We start from the raw sequence: 19,788 nt of genomic DNA, 5'->3' as shown, positions 1-19,788 counted from the left end.
TTGCAGAATAGCACCTTTCAGTGAGGAATAATCTAAGAACACATTCCAGAGGAATTATTTCTTCTAAATTCATAGCGTCTTTCACATTTAATGTTTGTGTTGGCTGTACTTGGTATCTTCTGACCGAATCCAGATTTTGGGTTCTGGTCTGATGGCTCCAGGAAGCCGCAGGACAGCACTGTTGGCCTTCAGTGGTGTTTCCACACTCTCCAGCTGGCTGTCCCTCTCCCACTGCAGGTGTGCCTTCAGCTTCTCATCGCTTTCAGCTTTTGACTTAACGGTTTCTCACTGGCAAGTTTTGTGCATGGTCTTGATCTCTCTCTCTCCTCCCACATGTTTACTTCTTAATGATTTAGTCTGGATCTTTTTACTGTCCTGAGTTCCTGGACCTCTTTCTTTAATATTATTATCGACTGAATTCAAATAGAAGAGTCTAGGTGACATCAGTTTCAATGATCTGTTTTTCTCTACTATTTCATTACCGTGTATCATGCAACAGTTGAGCAAAAAGTACACATGTACTATGAGAGAGAAAAGAGGGGTTTTGATTTAACCTCAGAGGTTTGTGAACTGCTTCATCTGCTTTCTCTTGACCCCAGGGGACAGTGGCAAGGCAAGATCGTGACCACAGCATGGGATGGTGCTTTCTACACAAAGACTTCTTTATTACAGCAAACCAAGGGGCTTATTAGTTAGTGTGTCTGCTGTGGGTAAGAATCATGACAAGGCTGATAAATCATGAATTTATCCCTATTCTAAAAGAATCCACAGATGGTACTAAACCTATAAATTATATAACTGTTATCATGGGGTCAAGCATCTGTATGACCATCAAAGATTTATTTTTTCAAGGTTAACTGTTATTGTATGTGTGTGTGTTTATTCCCTTTTTAGCACGAGGTAGAACCAACATCGAACTTAGAGAGAAATTCATCCTGCCTGAGGGGGCATCCCAGGGAATGACCCCTTTCCGATCACGGGGCCGAAGGTCCAAACCGTCTTCCCGGGCAGCCTCCCCTACCCGCTCCAGCTCAAGTGCTAGTCAGAGTAACCACAGCTGTACGTCCATGCCATCTTCTCCAGCCACCCCAGCCAGTGGCACCAAGGTACGTACAACCTGCAGCGTGACCTCCTTCCCCGCTCCCAGCTTTGCAGATGTCCATTGTTCAGTGTAGCCTCTGAAAGACCCCAGTGAGGAGAGGCACTTGAAGACATGCAGACCAGGCTGGCCAGGCCCTAGTGGTACACGGATCCGGACCTTTAACATGACTGAAGAGGACATTATTAAATAGGAACTCGGGTTGTTAAGTCCGAAGCGCTTCTTTTCCACATATTCCCATTTTGAGTTTGAGCCCATCCAGTTACTAATCTTGAAAATCCAGGCACTATCTGTGCTGCTGGAGCTAACAGAGAAGTTTGTTGTTACGACGGGTGATGGATGAAGAATGCTGTTGCCTTTCTGCCTGGTCCCTTTCATCCCGTTGGACTGATGCGCATTTTATTTTGTCTTCTATTTCTTTAAAATTTAGTGTCTTCTGTTTATTTTTTTTTTATGTTCCCAATTTGCTCCCTTTCTGTTCCACTTTCAATTATTCCCGTCCTTCCCTTTGGATTTCCGTTTCACAGACTCCACTTCAGTTCTCTCGCTGTTATGACAAACCCTGGTTGGTAAACAGTAAAGCTGGCACCCCTGTCAGGGACAGCCACTATCCTGACCTCCAGCTGTCCAGCCCCGAGGTAGAGTATGGCTTTGCTGACTAAGGACACAGTCAAGACCAGGCCCTCGCTCATGCCGAGGACTTGACCAGCTCTTCTTCCTGACACGAGTCCGTGCTCTTTTCCATCTCTGTGGTGCTTGCTCTCACAGCTGATTCATCTCGTCCAGTGTTTTTCAGGGGTTTCTAACTCGGATTCACCAAAATTGGAGATAAATAAGAGATGCCTAAGACTGAATTGTTTAACAACTTCCTAACAGTCTTTAGAATGATGTTTGTTCAGGGTGAGAAACAATGGTCATCTGTGGTGATTTGTTTATTGATATTGTTTATAATCAGGCCTCTTGGAGCCTCCAAACGTCATATCTGACACAGACGAGTTACGAACACTTGAAATTCAACGACGGTGCATGTTCAACAGTGTTCTATCTTTGCTTAGGACAGAAGAGTGGCTGGTGCCCCCGCCCCCCGCCCGAGCCACATCCCCGGGGTGGTGGTATTGCCACAGTGGTCCGGGTGTGGGTGCTGCCCTCTCCTTCAGCCAAACACAGTATCAGTGAACACTGCTCTGAGGCTCAGGTTTTAGCTTCTGAATTCCTTGGCCTAGGCACTTGGGTTTCTGTAGCCTTGATTTGAATACACATGCCAGCAATTAAGCATGTTCAAGTACAGTCATTAAAATGCCCAAGTACTGTTGGAAGAGCAGTGTTTCAGAAATAAAATGTGGACTAGAGGCTTGTGTGATAGCGCTACAATTTGCATTGTAGCTCCTGCTGGGAAACATTGGGTTCTTGTGCCGCAAAAGGTAGCGTTGCCTTTAGTCACGTAAAGCTTCAGCCAATAGAAGCAGGAGGTACAAGAAGCCAATGCCCACGAATGGACTTGCTGCTTTGGGATTCATCCCACTCCAAGCTAAAACTCCAATTCAGAAATACATCTGGCTTAGAACATGATCTGGGGACCCACTGACACTAAAACCCCACGACTCAACCTGCTTATCCTGCTTTTCTTCTTTAATGGCTCCAGTTTCATGAAAGTCTCAAAAGTTCTAAAATTTTTAATGTTTTAATTATGAAGTGCCAATTCTCATAGGATTCTGATAGATGAGCATTTTTGTTTTGTCTTAAGGTTTTACCTTTGGTTTCATTTCATTTCGAGGTTTCATCTTTCCTTACCTACTGGTGTTCTGCAGGCTGTGTCCTGACGCGGACGCCCAGCCCGGCATCTGTGGCGCCACGTCTTCCCAGCAGCAGTAGCTTCTGAAACTGGTGCTCTTCCTCCTGTGTGGGCCAGGAGGGTTTGTGCTGGAATGTTAATCCCTCTCTGTCGCTTTTGCTCTTTCTTTATAAAGATATAAGAAACACCATGCAATGGGTTGCTTTACTCTTCTCTTTGTATAAACATCTTAAAAGTCCTGGAAAACAATTTACACGATTGATTTCAAAGAAAAATTGGAATAGCATGCTGTGGCATGAGTGATACTTAAAACAGATTTAAAATATTCTTTCTCCAAATTAAATCTTTAAAAAAAAATACACTCAAATGGGAAGTGGAGCTCCTATCAGCAGCAGTAATGATTATGTACATCTTTCCAGCTCTTCTCCAGTTTAGGAAGTGCTTCCACACATGACTTATTCACTCAACAAGTTTTTATTGAGCCCCTCGTCTGTGCCAGACGTGGTATTAGGTGCCAAGGGTGTGACAGGGAACAAAACAAAGTCCCTGCTTTTATGGAGTTTCTGCTTTAATGCAAGAGATTCAGGCAACAAACAGGGAACTTTCCTGGGCTGTTACAGGAGGAACAGCCAGGAGGCCGGTTGCTGCGGTGGACTGAACGAGAGGGAGTGTGGTAGGGATGGGGTCTGAAAGGCAGGACCCTTCCCTGGTTTCCAGAGGGAGAAGTGAAGGCACAGATGCCAATTTAGATAAGCCAAGAGCCCAGACTCAAGCTCAGTTCTTCTGGCCCCTTGTTCAGAGCCTTGTTCCTGACATCACAGCCCCACTCTTGCGTGCTCTCCTAATCATTTATTTGATCAAGTCAAGTAATTTAATCTGCATTCTGCCAGTGAGGAAATAGATCTTTACTTGACTGAAGTTACTGCATCTATCTAGTAGGGATTGGAGTAATATTTGGATCTCCATGTTAAATATTTGGGGTTAGAACTCATATGTCACATTTCTAACCCCAAAACTTTGATACTTGGGAGTATTTGGATTTTTTTCCTTTACTCATTTACCATGTTTCTGTTTGTTATAACTACTATAATCTTACCATTTGAGGATTTTTTTTTTTTTTAGTAGAAATTTGTAAGATAAAAGGTATTGGAAGACATTTTAAAACTTTTAATTGGGACATGAAATCTTTATTTTGGGAATCCTCAAAATACATGACCTTTAGAATAAAAAAAAAAAAAATACATGACCTAGGACATTTTCAAAATAAATCTTTGTTTTCCTGGACTTTTAATTGGCTTTTCAATTGATTAGACATAAGGAGGGCTTAAGTAGACCTTTTAAAGTGGAATTTCTACCAAAGATTACACCAAGTAAATATGACCTTTTTATTTTTTATTTTTTAAGATTATTCCATCAACAGGCAGCAAGTTGAAACGACCAACACCAACTTTTCATTCGAGTCGAACATCGCTTGCTGGCGATACTAGCAATAGTTCTTCCCCAGCCTCCACAGGTGCCAAGACTAATCGGGCAGGTAAGTACCTGCCCCAGCACTTCTGCAGCAGGATGAGGGTGAGGGGAGTGGCCAGGCTAGGAATTTGGAAACAGCAGCCTCTCAGCAATGCTTCACTGCTCCCCAAGGAGCAAATAATGAGAGTAGCACTGAGGTGAGATGCCGAAAGACAGCCCTGCAGATTTCCTGCCGACCTTGACTTCTTCTCCTATCGGTACAAGTAGCTCGAACCTTGCCTTCTGAGAGCAGATGCTCTCACAGCCAAAGCCAGACCACCTGTTCTTGATCAGAAATGATAGTATTTGAGAGAAAGTAGAAGGAAAAAAGGGCCTCCTGAAGCGGGGCCTTCCTCAGAAGCCCGTCCAGTATTGGACCTGGCAGTTTGCTAGTAATTTTTCCGACACCCCATATTTATTATCGCTGCTGGGGAGCTGAGAAAGTCAGGGAAAGATTACATCTGCTCGCCTGTTGATGTTCCTTTTGCGAGCCTAGGGATTTGGCTCCCATTTCCTGCTCTCTGTTTGCCATCCCTTCGCCCCCATTCTCAGTCTGCCCATGCAACTAGCAGGCTCTCTCCTCTGTGCCGAGGCCATGGGACAGCCCTGCTCGACTCCACCGTGGGGGCGTGTGAGGTAACAGTGCTGCTGATAGAAGCTGGTTTCTAATCCTCAGGACGCTTCTCAAGTAGAAGCACAAAGCCAGAAAGGGTTTCAGCAACTTCTGTGTAGGTGAGAGGACCGGGGTTCAGAAAGGCTGTGGTTTGCCCAAGGTCACACAGCATATCAGGTGGTATTAGGATGAGAACCCTGGCCTCTTGTGACCACCTAGAGGGGTGGGTTAGGGAGGGTGGGAGGGAGACGCAAGAGGGAGGGGATATGGGGATATATGTATGCATATGGCTGATTTCACTTTATTGTACAACAGAAACTAGCACAGCATTGTGAAGCAACTATACTCCAATAAAGATGTTTAAAAAATTAATAAGTAATAGGAGATGCTGTACAGCAGAAATTAACGCAACATTGTAAATCAGCTATACTCTAATAAAAAATTTTTTAAAATAAAAAAAAAGAACCCCGGCCTCTGGTAACTTGTCCCCCCCCCCAGCCCCACCCCCACTCCAATGCTGTCTCTATTAAGTCTGTGGCTTTATTCTTAAATTCCAGACCCTAAAAAGTCAGCCAGTCGCCCTGGGAGTCGAGCTGGGAGTCGGGCCGGGAGTCGAGCCAGCAGCCGGCGAGGAAGCGATGCCTCTGACTTTGACCTTTTAGAGACGCAGTCTGCTTGTTCAGACACTTCAGAGAGCAGTGCCGCAGGGGGCCAGGGCAGCTCGAGGAGAGGGCTAAATAAGCCTTCCAAAATCCCCACCATGTCTAAGAAGACCACCACTGCCTCCCCCAGGACTCCAGGTCCCAAGCGGTAACACTGCACAAGCACCCCCAAGCCTCTATCCACTTTGAATCCTGCTCCACACATTGGGTGTATATTTATTCTGAATGGGAGAAGTTATATTGTTAAAAGTGTAAAAGAATAATTGTGTTATGAAGCTGCCTTATTTTTTTTCTTTTTGTAAGTTACTATTTTCATGTGAATATTTATGTAGATAAAATTTGCCTCCTGGTAACCCTGTAATGGATGGGGCCCAGAAATGAAATATTTGAGAAAAATAAGCAAAAAGATCAAGATGCAAATGTGTATTAAAATTTTAAAAAGCCTCTAAGTAGGGTTTCTGTGCGGTGCAGGGTTGTAAACCTGCTTTATCTTTTAGGATTATTCCTAAATGCATCTTCTTTATAAACTTGACTTGCTGTCTCAGCAAGATAAATTATATTAAAAAAAAATAAGAATCCTGCAGTGTTTAAGGAACTCTTTTTTGTAAATCACAGACACCTCAATTAGCAAGAACTGAGGGGAGGGCACTTCTGACTGCTTTTTCCATTGTTTTTAATGTCGTGTAATTTTAGCTGAAGAGAGGGAACCGCATCTAGGTAATGTTTGCACATGGTACAGCAAAAGGAGTTCATTGCAATACTGTCTTTGAATACTGTTACAGTACTAGGTGTTTAAAGGACAAATAGCTGCTAGAATTCAGGGGTAAATGTAACTGTTCAGAAAATGTGAGAACATTGGGGTTTTTAAGAGTCCTGGTTTATAACTTCCTATCCAACCCAGCCACCAATAACTCCTGTGCTCACCGGGACCCAGGCCGTCGGCAAGGGGAGACTCCTTGGTGGCATCATGAATTACAGATTTGTTTATCTGCATTTTTTGCTATTTATTTAAAATAGTCGATCAACTTCCCACAAACTGAGGAATGAATTCCACAAGCCTATTCTGAAAATGTGGACATAAAACAAACACTCGCTCGTCCTTTAAAGGAGTTCACCAGCACACTTGTTAAGAAGTCCCGTTTGCTTCCGTCTTTTTTTTTGTGCGTAATAAAGTCAGCTGACCAAGTGATCATGAAGAGGGGCTGTCTGGGGCTCCTGGTTTTTAGCTGCTGTTCCTCTTCAGCTCCGACCACGTTGCTGTGTGATTATCTCAATTGATTTTAATTGAGGCAGAAACTGAAGCTCTACCAATGAACTGTTTAAAAACAAGACACACTTTTGTATTAAAATTGCTTGCAGTAACAAATATTTTGTATTTCCTGCTTTACTTCTGAACCATTACCTTATGTATAACATATTACTCTTTTAGGTACTTCAGTGCATTATTCAAATCCAAATATCTTGATGGATAAATTATGGAGCTCATTAATAGATTTTTTCTTATATATTTTATCCTCATTAATTTTATTTAACAAGGGAACAAAGAATCAGACTGTTGTTAATGTAAATCTGTAGGGCTATCTGGCCCACTTACATGATTAAACAAATAACCAGTATGTAAGAAGATTTTTGTTTCAGAAATCACAGATCCTGGGTTTTGAGAAAATGGGGCCAGTTTCCCACAGTATGCTGATATTTCTGGTTAAATGGTAGAATAGAATTTCAGAGGTAGAAACAAAATTGGTCCTCAAATCTTATCTCCTTTGTTTTACAGAAGGAGAAACGAATGGGAAAGTGGGTGAGAAAGTGATCTGCCTGAGATCACATAATGAATAAATGGCAGAAGAGGACCTCGAATCTAGTCTTGGGCTCCCTGTCCAAGTCAGGCAGTTCTCTTCCCTCCTGTCCCTGGTTGGCTTTATAATATTTAGAACAGCCAAATATTAACTAATTCTGATGACAGGAATTAGACTAAGAAATAACTAGAGAACTTGAGAGGTAAGAGGGGTTGTTGAACATCAGCCGCCTGTGTTCTTGATCATTAGGCCATACTCCCCTTGTGATAGGGGAATTTGGTAAGATGGACACATGTTTGCCAAAGCTGTTTGAAGCCAAATATCCAGATTAAAAGGAATGTGCAGCCTGATGGATTCTGAAGGAAGTGCTTACTGTATTCTCCATGGAATTGAATAACTTCAGGCTGCCAGAACTTTGTAGGATGGTGTTTTCACCCAAATCTGCTTCCCCCTCTAGGCCTCCTGGCTGCAGAAGCATGCTGAAAGGAGCTTGACCTCCATCTTCTCAAAGTCTGGACCATGGTCACTTGTTTTCCTTACCAACTAATTCAGGTTTTCCCTCAGTCTTTGCAACAAAGCTCAGCTAGTGGTGCAATCTGCAGGAAGTGTATTTCCATTCAGTGAACACCTGTGTGCAAGACCATGTGGGAAATATAGGGATGGCAGGAAAGGGGTTAAAATTGCAGTTCTGTGATACAAGTGCTAAATAAGTAATGCAAACTTGGTGTCTGCTAGGATAGAGGAGGGCAGGTTCTGGGGCTTTGAGTAACAATAGCTAACATGTATTGAGTGCTTCCCGTGTGCCAGTCACTGTGCTAAGTGCTCTGTGTACATTCTCATGTAATTCCCATCACAGTCCTACAATCATGAGCCTTACTGGCGGATGAGAGACAGCCTGAGAGAGGTTGAGTAACTTGCCCAAGGTCACAGAGTTGCCAGATGGCTGGGGAAGCCCTTGTTTGACACAACTTTCTCCAAGAAACCTTCCCCATGTCAGTTCCCATCCAGTTAAGGAGTTCCAGGATTCCACTCACAGATCGCCGGTCCCCACTTCCTCTGCCCATCCGGGCACTTTGCCGGCCCCTCTGTCGGAGCACAGCCTCTGTTTTGCCTTCAAAAAGACTGCATGTTCACCTGTCACCCCTGGGGTGACCCCTGGGAGCCACTAGAGGGCAGGGAGCTGGTCAGCTTCATCTCTGGCTCAGGGCACAGCACAGAGCAGCACTGCTGGTTTATGGGAATGTGAGGCCATTGTTTAAAGAGCACAGCCATCTCCACTCATCCTAAATTGAGATAAATGACTTCTATGAGTCAGACCAGCACTGGGCTGCTTGCAGTCTTGCTGGGAGGCCAGGATTTTACAATACACAACTGGAGAATTACAGGCTAGATCGGAGACCTCCAATGATGTATGGACTCACGGGAATGCAGAAGGAGATTCAGAGACCCTGACCAACTCTGACAAGGGAACACCCCCTTAACTCTGCCCCCTGCCTCTGCATGCAGTCACCAAGCCCTGTGGATTTGCCCTCCTAACAGCCTTCTCCTCTGCCCTCCATTCCTCTAATGATTCTCCATTAGAGGATCATTGTCATCATCCCCTGGCCCCTCCCATTACTGTACCTGCCCCACCTGTGGGCCCTGACTCCAGTCTCCCTCCCTCCAATCCACAGTCCCCTCTGCATCCAGGCTCTCGTCTTGTCTTGGGCACTTTCAATGGCTTATCTCCATTATCCTTATGATAAAGTTCAGCATTCTTATCTTGCCTAAACACGTGGTGTGGAAATCTATCTGTTGGGTAAGACAGACTAGGCCTGTTGCTAAGGCAACAGCAGATGATTATTTAAGGATTTATTTGATATTTAAAATTTTTTTGAAGTGATCATGGAAAAATGTGAATTTTATTGGACATAATTTTAAAGTTTAATCTTGAATTTACATTAGGGCACCATTATGGTCAGGGGCCCAAAGCCCTCTTCTAGCCTCCCAAGGCCCTTTGTGGTCTGTCCCTTGTCAGTGCCTCCAGCCTCACCCTCAGCTGGCCATTTGCCCCCCCCAGGCTCTCCAGCCTCCACTGCACAGCTCACCTGCATGTGCCCACCTGCTGCAGCCCAGCTCCAGTGTTGTGTGACCTGAGGGAAGTCCCTTACCCCTTGTGTGCCTCGGTCTCCTCGTCTGTTAAATGAGGTGGGGGGGGGGGGCGGTTAGGTATCTACCCTGTGACAACGTGTGAGCGTGAAAGAAATGGTACAGAACATGGCTGGCACATGGACAGTGGTGATTGTCACCTGCCACTGTTACGCTCCTTGGAGTCTCGGCCTTCGCACAAGCTATTTCCTCTGCCTGGAACATTCCCCTCCCACTGACCTTTCCTTCATCCCAGCCAATTCCTTCCGGCCTTCAGAGCTCAGTCTAAGTGTCTCTTCCTCTCAGCGCAGCGCCTCAACCGTAAACGAATAAATGCGGTGAGAAGGCACCTAGGGAAGAGCAGGGCGTGCAGAAGGGGGCTAGTCAATGGAGGGGTTTCCGTGAGGAGCCTTCTCTCGCAAGCCGCTGAGGGCCGTGACAATTCAGATGCGCAGAGGCTCAGGAAGGGCACCAGAGCTCCTTGACCGGCGGGAGGCGGGAAGCGGGTGCGCGTATCTCGCGCGCGGCTGGACCGGCACCAGAGTCCGAGGGGCGCCCAGCCAGACCTAGTGGTGTCAGTGCGGCTGCTGGAGCTGCCGGGGCGGCCCGCCGGAGGCGCCAGCCGGGAGCGCGCGGAAGCCAGGCGGGTGGGCGCGCCAGGAGCAGTGACGGAGCCGGCGTCAGGTGTCCGGGAGAGAGCTCCCAGAGGCGCACGCAAGGGGACTGTGGGGAAGGCGCCAAGAGGCCGGCGAGGAGCTGCGGTGGCCGGGAACCCGGGCCCGGCTGCTCGCAGAGGGATGCGCCCCACTCTCGGGCCTGCCGGTCACCCGTGGGGTCCCTCTACCTCTAGACCCGACTGAGGCGTTTCGGGTCCTGGAGCGACACTCGTGCACCCGGAGGGGCTGCCGGGTCACTCCTCGGGCCGGATCGAGAGTTGGGATGCCGCCCGGGCAGGGTGATCAAGGACACGCCCCGCGGGAGGGCAGGGTCCGATCTCCCCGAACCGCGCAGCTACCCTGGGTCCCCAGGCCGAGTCCCCGCGCCCGCCCGACAGCGCGGCCAGCGGCGGGAGGGGAGCCCAGGACGACCGCGATACCCCCGACGGCGGGGCTAGGGATTCCTCGACGACCACCTACCAGCGGGTCGCATCTCACGGTCGCCAACACCTGGCATCCAGAGCCCATCCTGGGGCGTCTGTTCCGCGGCCTTAGTCCCGCCGCTGTGCCCCCATTGGTCGGGTCCGGAGGGGGCGGGACCCGACGGCTGCGAGCTGGACTGAGAGAGGCCACCTCGGCCCGGGGCGCGCGGCACAGACTGAGGGGCCGCGCCTCCCGGAGCCCGGCGGGGAGCTCGCCCTACGCCTCTGAGCTGAGCGGCCTCGGCAGCAGCCGGACTGTCTAGCGCGGCGGCACAGACAGACTAGCCGACGGTCCCCGGTCCCCGGAGGAGCCCTTGCCCGAGGAGGTGCGGCCGCATCCGACTACCCGGAGCCGCGACAGGCGCCGCGGGCCGGACGCTCTAGGGACCGCGCTGCGTTCGCGGGCGACGCCAGCCCCGTCCCGCCGGCCCCAAGCCCGGCCCGCCGCTCGCCGTCGGGGCGGCCCCAGCGCCGGTCCCGGCCGGGAGCGGATGCGCGCGCGGTGAGGCCGCCCGGGTCCCGCCATGGCTGTGCGCCCCGGGCCGCTCTGGCTGCTGGGCCTGGCGCTGTGCGCGCTGAGCGGCGGCGGCGCCTCTGGCCCGCGCCCCTCGCCCGGCTGCCCGCAACGGCGCCTGGGCCCGCGCGAGCGCCGCGACCTGCAGCGCGAGATCCTGGCGGTGCTCCGGCTGCCCGGGCGGCCCCGGCCCCGCGCGCCGCCCGCCACCGCCCGGCTGCCCGCGTCCGCGCCGCTCTTCATGCTGGACCTGTATCGCGCCATGGCCGGCGACGACGACGAGGACGGCGGGACCCCCGAGCGGCGCCTGGGCCGCGCCGACCTGGTCATGAGCTTCGTCAACATGGGTGAGAGCGGGCCCGGGGTGGGCGGCGGCGACCCCGCGAGAAGGCGAGTGGGGGACGGCGGGCCGAGGGGCCCCTCGGGGGCTGAGCGCGGGCTGCAGGGTCGTGTGCGCCACTTCGGGCAGGGCGAGCGCCCTGCTGGGAGCGGGGAATCACCTTGTCGTGGACGAGGAACCGCGGGAGGGAAAACCGACCAGGTCAGGGCAGCGAAGTCTCAGGGGGGTGGGGGTCGGTGAGCGGCCGATCCGGCAGGGACAGATGAGGGATGTGAATCCCAGAGGCGTACATTCACCCGCGGCCAAACACACCCGACGGTAAGATTCATGTAGTGTCGGGTGGACGCGGGCAGTGCCAGGAAGACAGTCTGGTCCTGGGGAGGCAGATGAGTAAACAGAGGCTGTGATGCTGTCATGGTGATAAGGGCGATACTGAAGAGAGGGACAAAGTTCAGCGTGGAAAACCCTGGTCACATCATCAAAGCACCAGGTAGAGATGAGGACCCGGATGTTCTGAGTCCACAGCAGCCTCTTCCCCGGGCCACCTGGGGGCGGGGTGCTGCTGGGGGGTGGGGCGGTGGGGAAGGAGTAGACTCTGAGCTCGGCGGGGCAGGGACTGTGGTCTTGTCACCCTGGGCTCACACCCGGGACTTGGCTTGTCATGGAATGAGTGTCCAGGCCATTGAATGACCTGATGGGCAGCTTGGACCCTCTTTGTTCTCCCAGGTAAAGCCCAGCTTTTCCTCTCTGCAGAAATTATACTCCAAATCGTGGAGTCATTTACCCTTAAAGTTCTCAGAGATAACGTTTTCCATTACTAAACTCTCTTTAATCTACATTCATGAACATATGTCCCCCACCTGCTTTGCCTCCTGTCTGTGGCCAGTGAGGGGCAGGAGTCTGGGCTGAGGCAGACACTAGGCTGGACCTGGGGACCCAAGGACTACAGCTCAGCCCCAGGTGGGGAGAGCTGTGGGACCCAGAGCAGGGAGAGGACCCTTGCCGTGGCCACCAGCCTCCCTTCACCTACAGCACCGCTCTTAACCCTCCCAACAGCCCTGTGAGCGACATGATATTCATCCCCATCTCCCAGGTGAGGACAGTGAGGCTCAGAGAGGTAGTGTCTTGCTCAGGACCACGTGGCCTCTATGTGGCCAAGCCAGGACAGGCCCAGGTTGTTTGGCCCTCCATCCAGTGCTCAAGGAGGTGACATTCTGTGTCAGGAGGGCAGGCTTTCAAGGTGGAGAGAGCTTTCAGAGGGATTTCGGCAGAGGAACCCAGGGGTCAGAGTGACAGTAAGTTTTGTGGGTCTTCAGCCATTTGCCTCAAGGAGGCCCGTCCCCCCCAAACCAGAGCTCGTGATGGGCTCAGGTGGGGGAGCGAGCAGCAGGAGGCAGCCGTTAACCTGTGCTGAGAGCCCAGTGCCAGGCCCAGGACTTGGGCTGGCGGGTTCTAGATGCCACCTTCCTGGTTAGAGGGCAGGGGTGGGGACTTGGGACAGAAGCGACCACATGTGGAACTGAGGCTGGAGCTCTGTGCTGGGGGCAAGCTGACCCCGGGCTCAGGACCAAGAAGAGCTGTGGATGCAGCCACCCTGAGAATGCCTCCAGGGGAGCCGTCCATCTGAGTGAGTCACCGCCTAGCCCATGTCCCTCTTCCCCCAGCATCCCCTGGGGCAAGGGGTGCACAGCCCTGGTGGGAGCTGCTGCTGTGAGTCGAGCAGCACCCTGAGCTCAGGAGGAGCTGGTTGCCCTCCTGCTTCTGCTCTGTGATCTTAGGCAAGTCCCTTGCCCTCTCTGAGCCTCAGATCTCTCCTTGTAAAATGGGGCTCCTAGTGATCTATCCTCAGAGTTGTTGTGTGATAGGTTGACAGAGGGGGAGGGGCAGAAAGTCAGCCCCCTTTTTAGGGTGAACCTGGCCCTGGTCAGTGCTGATCCCAGACCCTCCCAGCTGCTGCTCAGCCTTGGTGTGGATGTGATGGAAATGTCCCCACATGTCTTGTAGACATGTGAAACCCAGAAACAGATTTTTAAAGCCAACCAAAGGTGTTTCTGTTTTTGAATAAAAACTAGCATTTGAAGTTCCATAGTCCTATAAATACTCATTTCATCCATGCAGCAACTCTGTTTTACCAGTCTTATTTCATGGGCTCAGAGAGGTTAAATAACCGACCCAGGGCCACACAGCACGTCCATGGCATCATCCAGGCTGTGGATTCCAAATCCCAGTTTCTTCCCACACCACCTCTGTGTGTTTCATGAAGGTCTAAGGCCTCTGACGCTGTGGATTAACAAGCAGATCTTTGTTCAGTGGAAGCCTGGCCTGTGGGCAGTCCAGCCAGCTGTCTGAGGGCCTTCTTTATTCTCATGTACTAATTGCACTAGTAAAACTCCTTCAGTTCGAGTTAACTGGTAATTACCTAGGCTGATGTGGGGGATTAGAACCTACCAGGATTGTTTCCTCCGTTGGAGGCCCCGGCTCCAGGCCCCTGAAGGTCAGCGGCCCCTGAACCACCGTGGAGTCTAATAACAGAGTCGCCGTGGCATCAGTGCCCACGCCGAGGCTCCCACACCTCTTGGCTCCAGCTCCACCTCTGCTATTGGCCTCATCAGCTCCTGAGAAGCCAGCCGGGCCTGGTGCTTGCCGGGCCGCTGACCGTCAGTGGCACCTGTAGGACCCAGAGGCCTGGGCCTGCCGTCCAGGGGTCAGGCCTCTGCTTTTGCGCAGATGCTTTAGGAGCCGTGTCGTGACTGACAGGGCCTGTGTTGGGGGCCAGGGCCGCGGTCAGAGCTGGGCCCTGCCTGGCCTGCCTGTCGACCTCCGCCTGTGGACTCTTGGCTCCCGTTGGCCAGGACACAGTGACGGGGCCGCTGCCCTCGAGGAGCAGACGGAGCCTGTCCCTGGTGCCGCCTGAGCTCAGGGGAGGAGGCCCTGATCTGGGAGGCAGCGCCCAGGTTCTCGTCCCTCCTGGGCCTGCCGTGGACTCCTGCACGTCCCGAGCCACACCCCTTCCCTTCTCTGGGCCTCTGCTTTCCTGTCCAGTCCACAGCGATGGTGTCAGAAAGACGAGGTTCCTCCCAGCTCCGGCCCTGTGGCTCCCCGGAGGCAGCTTCTCACACCACCACCCATCCCTCCGCCCAGCTCGGTGTGACTGGCGGGACCCCCGAGTGCCTGAGCCGGCCCAGCCAGTCCTGAGGGAGGAATGAGGCAGGAGAGACCACCTCTGCATGTTCCTCCTAAGCCCTTCTCCGCCTCCTGTCCTGGGAGCACCAGGTGCCCATGCTCCAGAGTGAGAAACTGAGGCACAAACGGCACTGCAGGCAGAAGTGTAGTCAGAACTGGATGGGCCATCTTCACTTTTGTCCTGCCCCTTCCCTGGACTGGACTAATTCACTCCCGCGATCCTGGGGGGCTGAGGACGGGGGTGGGGATGAGCTGGGGCTGTTGGATTCGGGAGGCGCCGGGCTCAGTGCGCGCGAGGGACCTGGCCCGGGTCCTGCTCAGCCCCCTGACCTCACCTCCGTGAGCCCCAGGGTCACTTTCTTTGGTTCTTTAGTAGGCAATTCTTGCATATTTTCCTGAATTCACTCCACAAATAGTCATGTAGTACCTGCTCTGTGCCAGGCTCCGTTCTAGTTCCTGGATTATAACAGGGAATGAAACTAAGTCCCCCCTTGTGGAGCTGACCTTCCAGTGGGAGAGACAGATAACAGTACATCAGCCACAGGGTGATTGTCACGTGGTCTAGACAGTGCCGCCTCTCTCTGGAAACCGAGAGGGGAAGGACAGTGGGAGGGCAGGCAGGACTGGGCTGGGGGTTCTGACCTGGGACTCAACAGAATTTGCATCTTGACTCCACCCACTACTCTCGGTGTGATCTGGATTTTCAGTCCACCTCTCAGAACCTCAGTCTCCTCTATAAAACGGATATACTCACGGTACCCACCCTAGGGGCTGTACAGCGATTGTGTGAGATGACACCCAGTGATGACCACATGCCCAGAACCTCCATGTCTGTCCTTTCATTTCATCTCACATTTACTGTCACATCTTTGTTTAATAAGAAGACAGTGAGGCTCAGAGAAGCTAGGTGGTTTTCCCAAGGCCACACAGCTGGTCAACTCCCTGCCTGCACATCTTCTGCTCTTGTCCTACACAGAAGTGGCCTCTCCCCCGAGTCCAGGGGCCATCGTTAGGCGCAGTACATGCTGCTGAGCTAGACTGTGTTGAATGTGTGTTGTAAACTGAGAATCCCGTTTTTAAATTGTCTTTATTGCTTTGGGGTTTACAAATAATGCATGCTCATTGTACAAAATTCAGACCACAGAGGAACATATAACACAAGTGCCCCTGGGAACCCTATTTCTACCATCCAATCTCCTCAGGCAGCCACTTTCTGATTTCTATCACAAAACATTCCTTTGCTCTGTTCTTGAACTTCGTGTGAATGGAATCATACAGTACATACTCTGGGTCTAGTCTTTCACACAACGTATTTTCTTGAAATTCATCCATGTTTTTGTTATATATGTTGTTCTCATGTAAATGAGTTGTTTGCATCGCAAACCATTCGTATTAAGGGACATTTGGGTTGTTTCCAGTTTTGGGTTGTTCATAAAGCTATCTGGACATCCTTGTACACATTCCTCTGTGGATATATTAAACGTGGATTTTAATCCTGACTCTGCCACTGGGGAGCTGTGAGACATCACACAGTTTCCTTTTAAAGTCTCTGCACCTCATTTCCTCACCTTTAAAACAAGGTTCGTAAGGGCTGCCTCCCAGGGTTGTGTAGGACTAAGTGAAACATGCGGTCAGGCCAGCCTCGCGCCTGCCACACGGGAGGAGAATAATAAATGGGAGCAGATATATTGCGTCCGACTTCCGTGCCTTTGCTCACATTGTACCCTCTGCATAGAATATATTCACCCCCATTTCTTCTTTTAAAAGAGATGGGCAGGGTTTTCCATAAGTCTGACTCTTCCTACTCCTCCTCCTCCCAAAGAGACAGACTCCTTCCATGATTAGAGCCCTCAGCCTTGATCGTCTGTATTCCTTAGGATTCTGCCTGTCTGATCTGGGGGCACATCTAACCCCTCTTTCTGCTACTCCCCAGGAAACCATGAATAACCTGAGAACAGGGACCAAATATGCGTCTCATGGCAACCCCCAGACTGTACCCCCTGCCCCCGCATGGCCACAGGGCAGCCTGGCAAAGTTGAGGGGAAGAGGAAGGCAGCGGGAAAGCAGGGAGTGCCCAGAGCCAGGCGAAGGAGCCTGGGCCTGGGCGGGTGGCACAGAAGCAGGGCCAGCCTCCTCGTCTTTGCAGATCACCCTGGCCCTCCCCTGGGACCCGAATCCCCGCAGGACCCAGCCTGGAGGACAGTGGCCTCAGCAGGCCACCTCTCAGGCACCTGTTGATGAAAGAATCTTGTGAACAGGTGACCCCCCCCCCCATCTCAGAATTGCCACCCAGAGGTAGTCTAGGGCCACTCATTTTACATGGGCTCCAAGTCTGCAAAGTTCACATGTCAGGTTAATCCAGGCCCCTAACCTGACACGTGACCCCCAGCAAGTCTCTGCTTCTCTGGGCCTCAGTTTCCCATCTATGCAGGGTTGCCACGAAGGCCTTTCCAGCTCCCACAGAAGAATGTGTCCCCCACCCTCCCTGCCCACTGATGGGGCTCCTCCAGGGCTGAGGCACAGGGAGGGAGGACACCCGCCACTCCTCACGGGTACCCACTCCCCACGGGAGAGAGGGGATGTGTCACCGTGACCACGTCTTTCTGGAAAACCCCACAGTTCAGGTCTTTCCTGGGTTTGAACTGGAGGAACCACATCCTTCTTGCTCACATCTCCCTGGATCTATTTTTGGCCTTGGCGGGCTTGATGTGGTGCAGTGGGCAGGTTGTTCCCTTTTAATTTGGGCTGTGAAGCCGGCTGAGGCCTGGACCGGTAATTATAAGCACAGAGCCATTTATGGAAACAGCTCTTGAAAAAGTCAGTAATGAGAACTGACTAAAAATACCCCCAGAAGTGAAGCGGGGGGCCTGCTCTGGGCAGCGCTGAGATTCCTGGGCGGGAGGAAGCCTTGAAGAGGCAGAACCGGGAGGTGATGGATTCTGCAGCTCACTCGGGACCCGCATGGGCTGCAGAGACCCGGGTGTTTCCTTAGGTCTGGGGTCCCCCTCGGCCTTGTTACCAGCAGGACCAGCCAGACGGGCCCACCCCATCCGCCTCCGGGGCCCCGAGGGAGCCGGTCCTCCACCTCAGGGCCGGGCTGTGAACGGAGGCGAGTCCCACAGTAAAGTGAGAACATGGGTGGCTTGGGTTGGAAACCCTCGGTGACGAGGAAGCCACTCCCAGACCAGCAGGACGCCTAGCCCAGGGGCTGCGCTGCTGGATGCTGAGCCGCTGTCCTGGGGACCAGGAGCCCTTAGGATGAGGGGCCGGGCATCCCCTCTCTGGGCCCCCGGGACACGAGGGGCTGGATGAGCAGCCCCAGGGGCAGACCGCTGAGGCCTCCCGTTTCCACCCCACATTGTTCAGTCTCTGTCCTCAAATTGGTCACCGTCCAGAGGGCAGATGAACCAGCGATGGGGACCCCCGGGACAGGGAAAGGGAGAGACCGGCAGGCTGATGTGTGTGGGGTCAGAGGCGGGCAAGGGGGCTTTCACAGCTGGACTGAGAAGAAAGTAGCCTTTATACTTGGTGGGACGGGGCAACCCCGGAGAGAGCGGCTTCGAGTAGGGACTCCAGGGGGAGGGTGTTTGCACCAGAAGGCCCAGGAGGCTGTGAGGATGGGCAGGGCCAGCCTGTGTGGGTGAGGGGTGGTGGCTGGACAGCAGAGCCAAGCGTCAGACCCTCCCATGGACCCTGAGGGGCTGGGGAAGGGTTTGAGGGCAGGAAGGACTGTCAGGTCAGAAGATGCCATTCTGTCTCTCTAAAAATTTTATTGAAGTATAATTGATTTACAATGTTGTGTTAATTTCTGCTGTACAGCAAAGTGATTCAGTTATATATATTCTTTTTGATATTCTTTTCCATTATAGTTTATCACAGGATGTTGAATATAGTTCCCTGTGCTATACAGTAGGACCTTGCTGTTTATCCATCCTATATATAATAGTCTACATCTGCTAATCCCAAACTCCCAGTCCTTCCCTCCCTCACGCCCCCTTGGCAACCACAAATCTATTCTCTATGTCTGTGAGTCTGTTTCGTAGATAAGTTCATTTGTGTCATATTTTAGAGTCCACGTATAAGTGATATGGTATTTGTCTTTCTCTTTCTGACTTACTTCGCTTAGTATGATAATGTTTAGGTCCATTCATGTTGCTGTAATGGCATTATTTTGTTCTTTTTTATATGTATACCTTATCTTCTGTATCCGTTCATCTGTTGATAGACATTTAGGTTGTTTCCATGTCTTGGCTATTGTAAATAGTGCTGCTGTGAATATAGAGGTGCATGTATCTTTTCAGATTATAGTTTTGTCTGTATATATGCCTAGGAAGAGAATTGCTGGATCATATGGTAGTTCTATTTTTAGTTTTTTTTTGTTTTTTTGTTTTTTTGGGTTTTTAAAATTATTTATTTATTTTTGGCTGCACCGGGTCTTTGTTGCTGCGCGCCGGCTTCCTCTAGTTGCAGCGAGTAGGGGCTACTCTTCATTGCGGTGCACGGGCTTCTCACTGCGGTGGCTCCTCCTGTTGCGGAGCACGGGCTCTAGGCGCGCGGGCTTCAGTAGTTGTGGCGCACGGGCTTAGTTGCGCTGCAGCATGCGGGATCCTCCCAGACCAGGGCTCGAGCCCGTGTCCCCTGCATTGGCAGGCAGATTCCTAACCACTGCGCCACCAGGGAAGCCCTATTTTTAGTTTTTGAGGAACCTCCATACTGTTCTCCACAGTGGCTCCACCAATTTACATTCCCACCAACAGTGCAGGAGGGTTCCCTTTTCTCCACACCCTCTCCAGCATTTATTATTTGTAGACTTTTTAATGATGGCCATTCTGACCAGTGTGAGGTGGTACTGCATTGTAGATTTGATTTGTATTTCTCTAATAATTAGTGATGATGATTATCTTCTCATGTGTCTATTGGATGTATGTCTTCTGTATGTCTTCTTTGGAGAAATGTCTATTTAGGTATTCTGCCCATTTTTTGATTGGGTTGTTTGTTGGTTTTTTTGTGTGTGT

General features: G+C 51.3%; 2 protein-coding genes and 1 long non-coding RNA gene across 18 annotated transcripts in view; 2 read left to right on the top strand and 1 right to left on the bottom strand.

The window, feature by feature from the left end:
* Window positions 1-7,041, top strand: part of MACF1 (microtubule actin crosslinking factor 1) — a 346,247-nt gene extending 339,206 nt beyond the window's left edge. For 9 of the 15 annotated variants that reach the window (XM_082387378.1, XM_082387384.1, XM_082387386.1 and 6 more), the window contains 4 exons: window positions 895-1,106; window positions 1,627-1,737; window positions 4,296-4,425; window positions 5,571-7,041. In XM_082387378.1, coding sequence (XP_082243504.1) covers window positions 895-1,106; window positions 1,627-1,737; window positions 4,296-4,425; window positions 5,571-5,827 — 710 coding nt within the window. In that variant the 3' untranslated portion in view covers window positions 5,828-7,041. The remainder of the gene's footprint in view (window positions 1-894; window positions 1,107-1,626; window positions 1,738-4,295; window positions 4,426-5,570) is intronic. The other 6 variants (XM_082387379.1, XM_082387380.1, XM_082387376.1 and 3 more) reach the window with 1 other exon arrangement.
* LOC309627602 lies at window positions 6,954-10,785 on the bottom strand. Its single transcript, XR_014243846.1, has 2 exons — window positions 10,735-10,785; window positions 6,954-9,948 (listed from the first exon to the last, which is right to left on the bottom strand). It is a non-coding gene; the product is annotated as an uncharacterized lncRNA (long non-coding RNA).
* Window positions 10,305-19,788, top strand: part of LOC309627165 (bone morphogenetic protein 8B-like) — a 44,334-nt gene continuing 34,850 nt past the window's right edge. For both annotated transcript variants that reach the window (XM_082388881.1, XM_082388882.1), the window contains exon 1: window positions 10,305-11,597. In XM_082388881.1, coding sequence (XP_082245007.1) covers window positions 11,261-11,597 — 337 coding nt within the window. In that variant the 5' untranslated portion in view covers window positions 10,305-11,260. The remainder of the gene's footprint in view (window positions 11,598-19,788) is intronic.

Source organism: Balaenoptera borealis, assembly GCF_965194805.1.
Source record: "Balaenoptera borealis genome assembly, chromosome: 1".
In the NCBI taxonomy this organism is placed as follows: Eukaryota; Metazoa; Chordata; class Mammalia; order Artiodactyla; family Balaenopteridae; genus Balaenoptera; species Balaenoptera borealis.
This window is presented reverse-complemented; position numbering and strand designations above follow the sequence as displayed.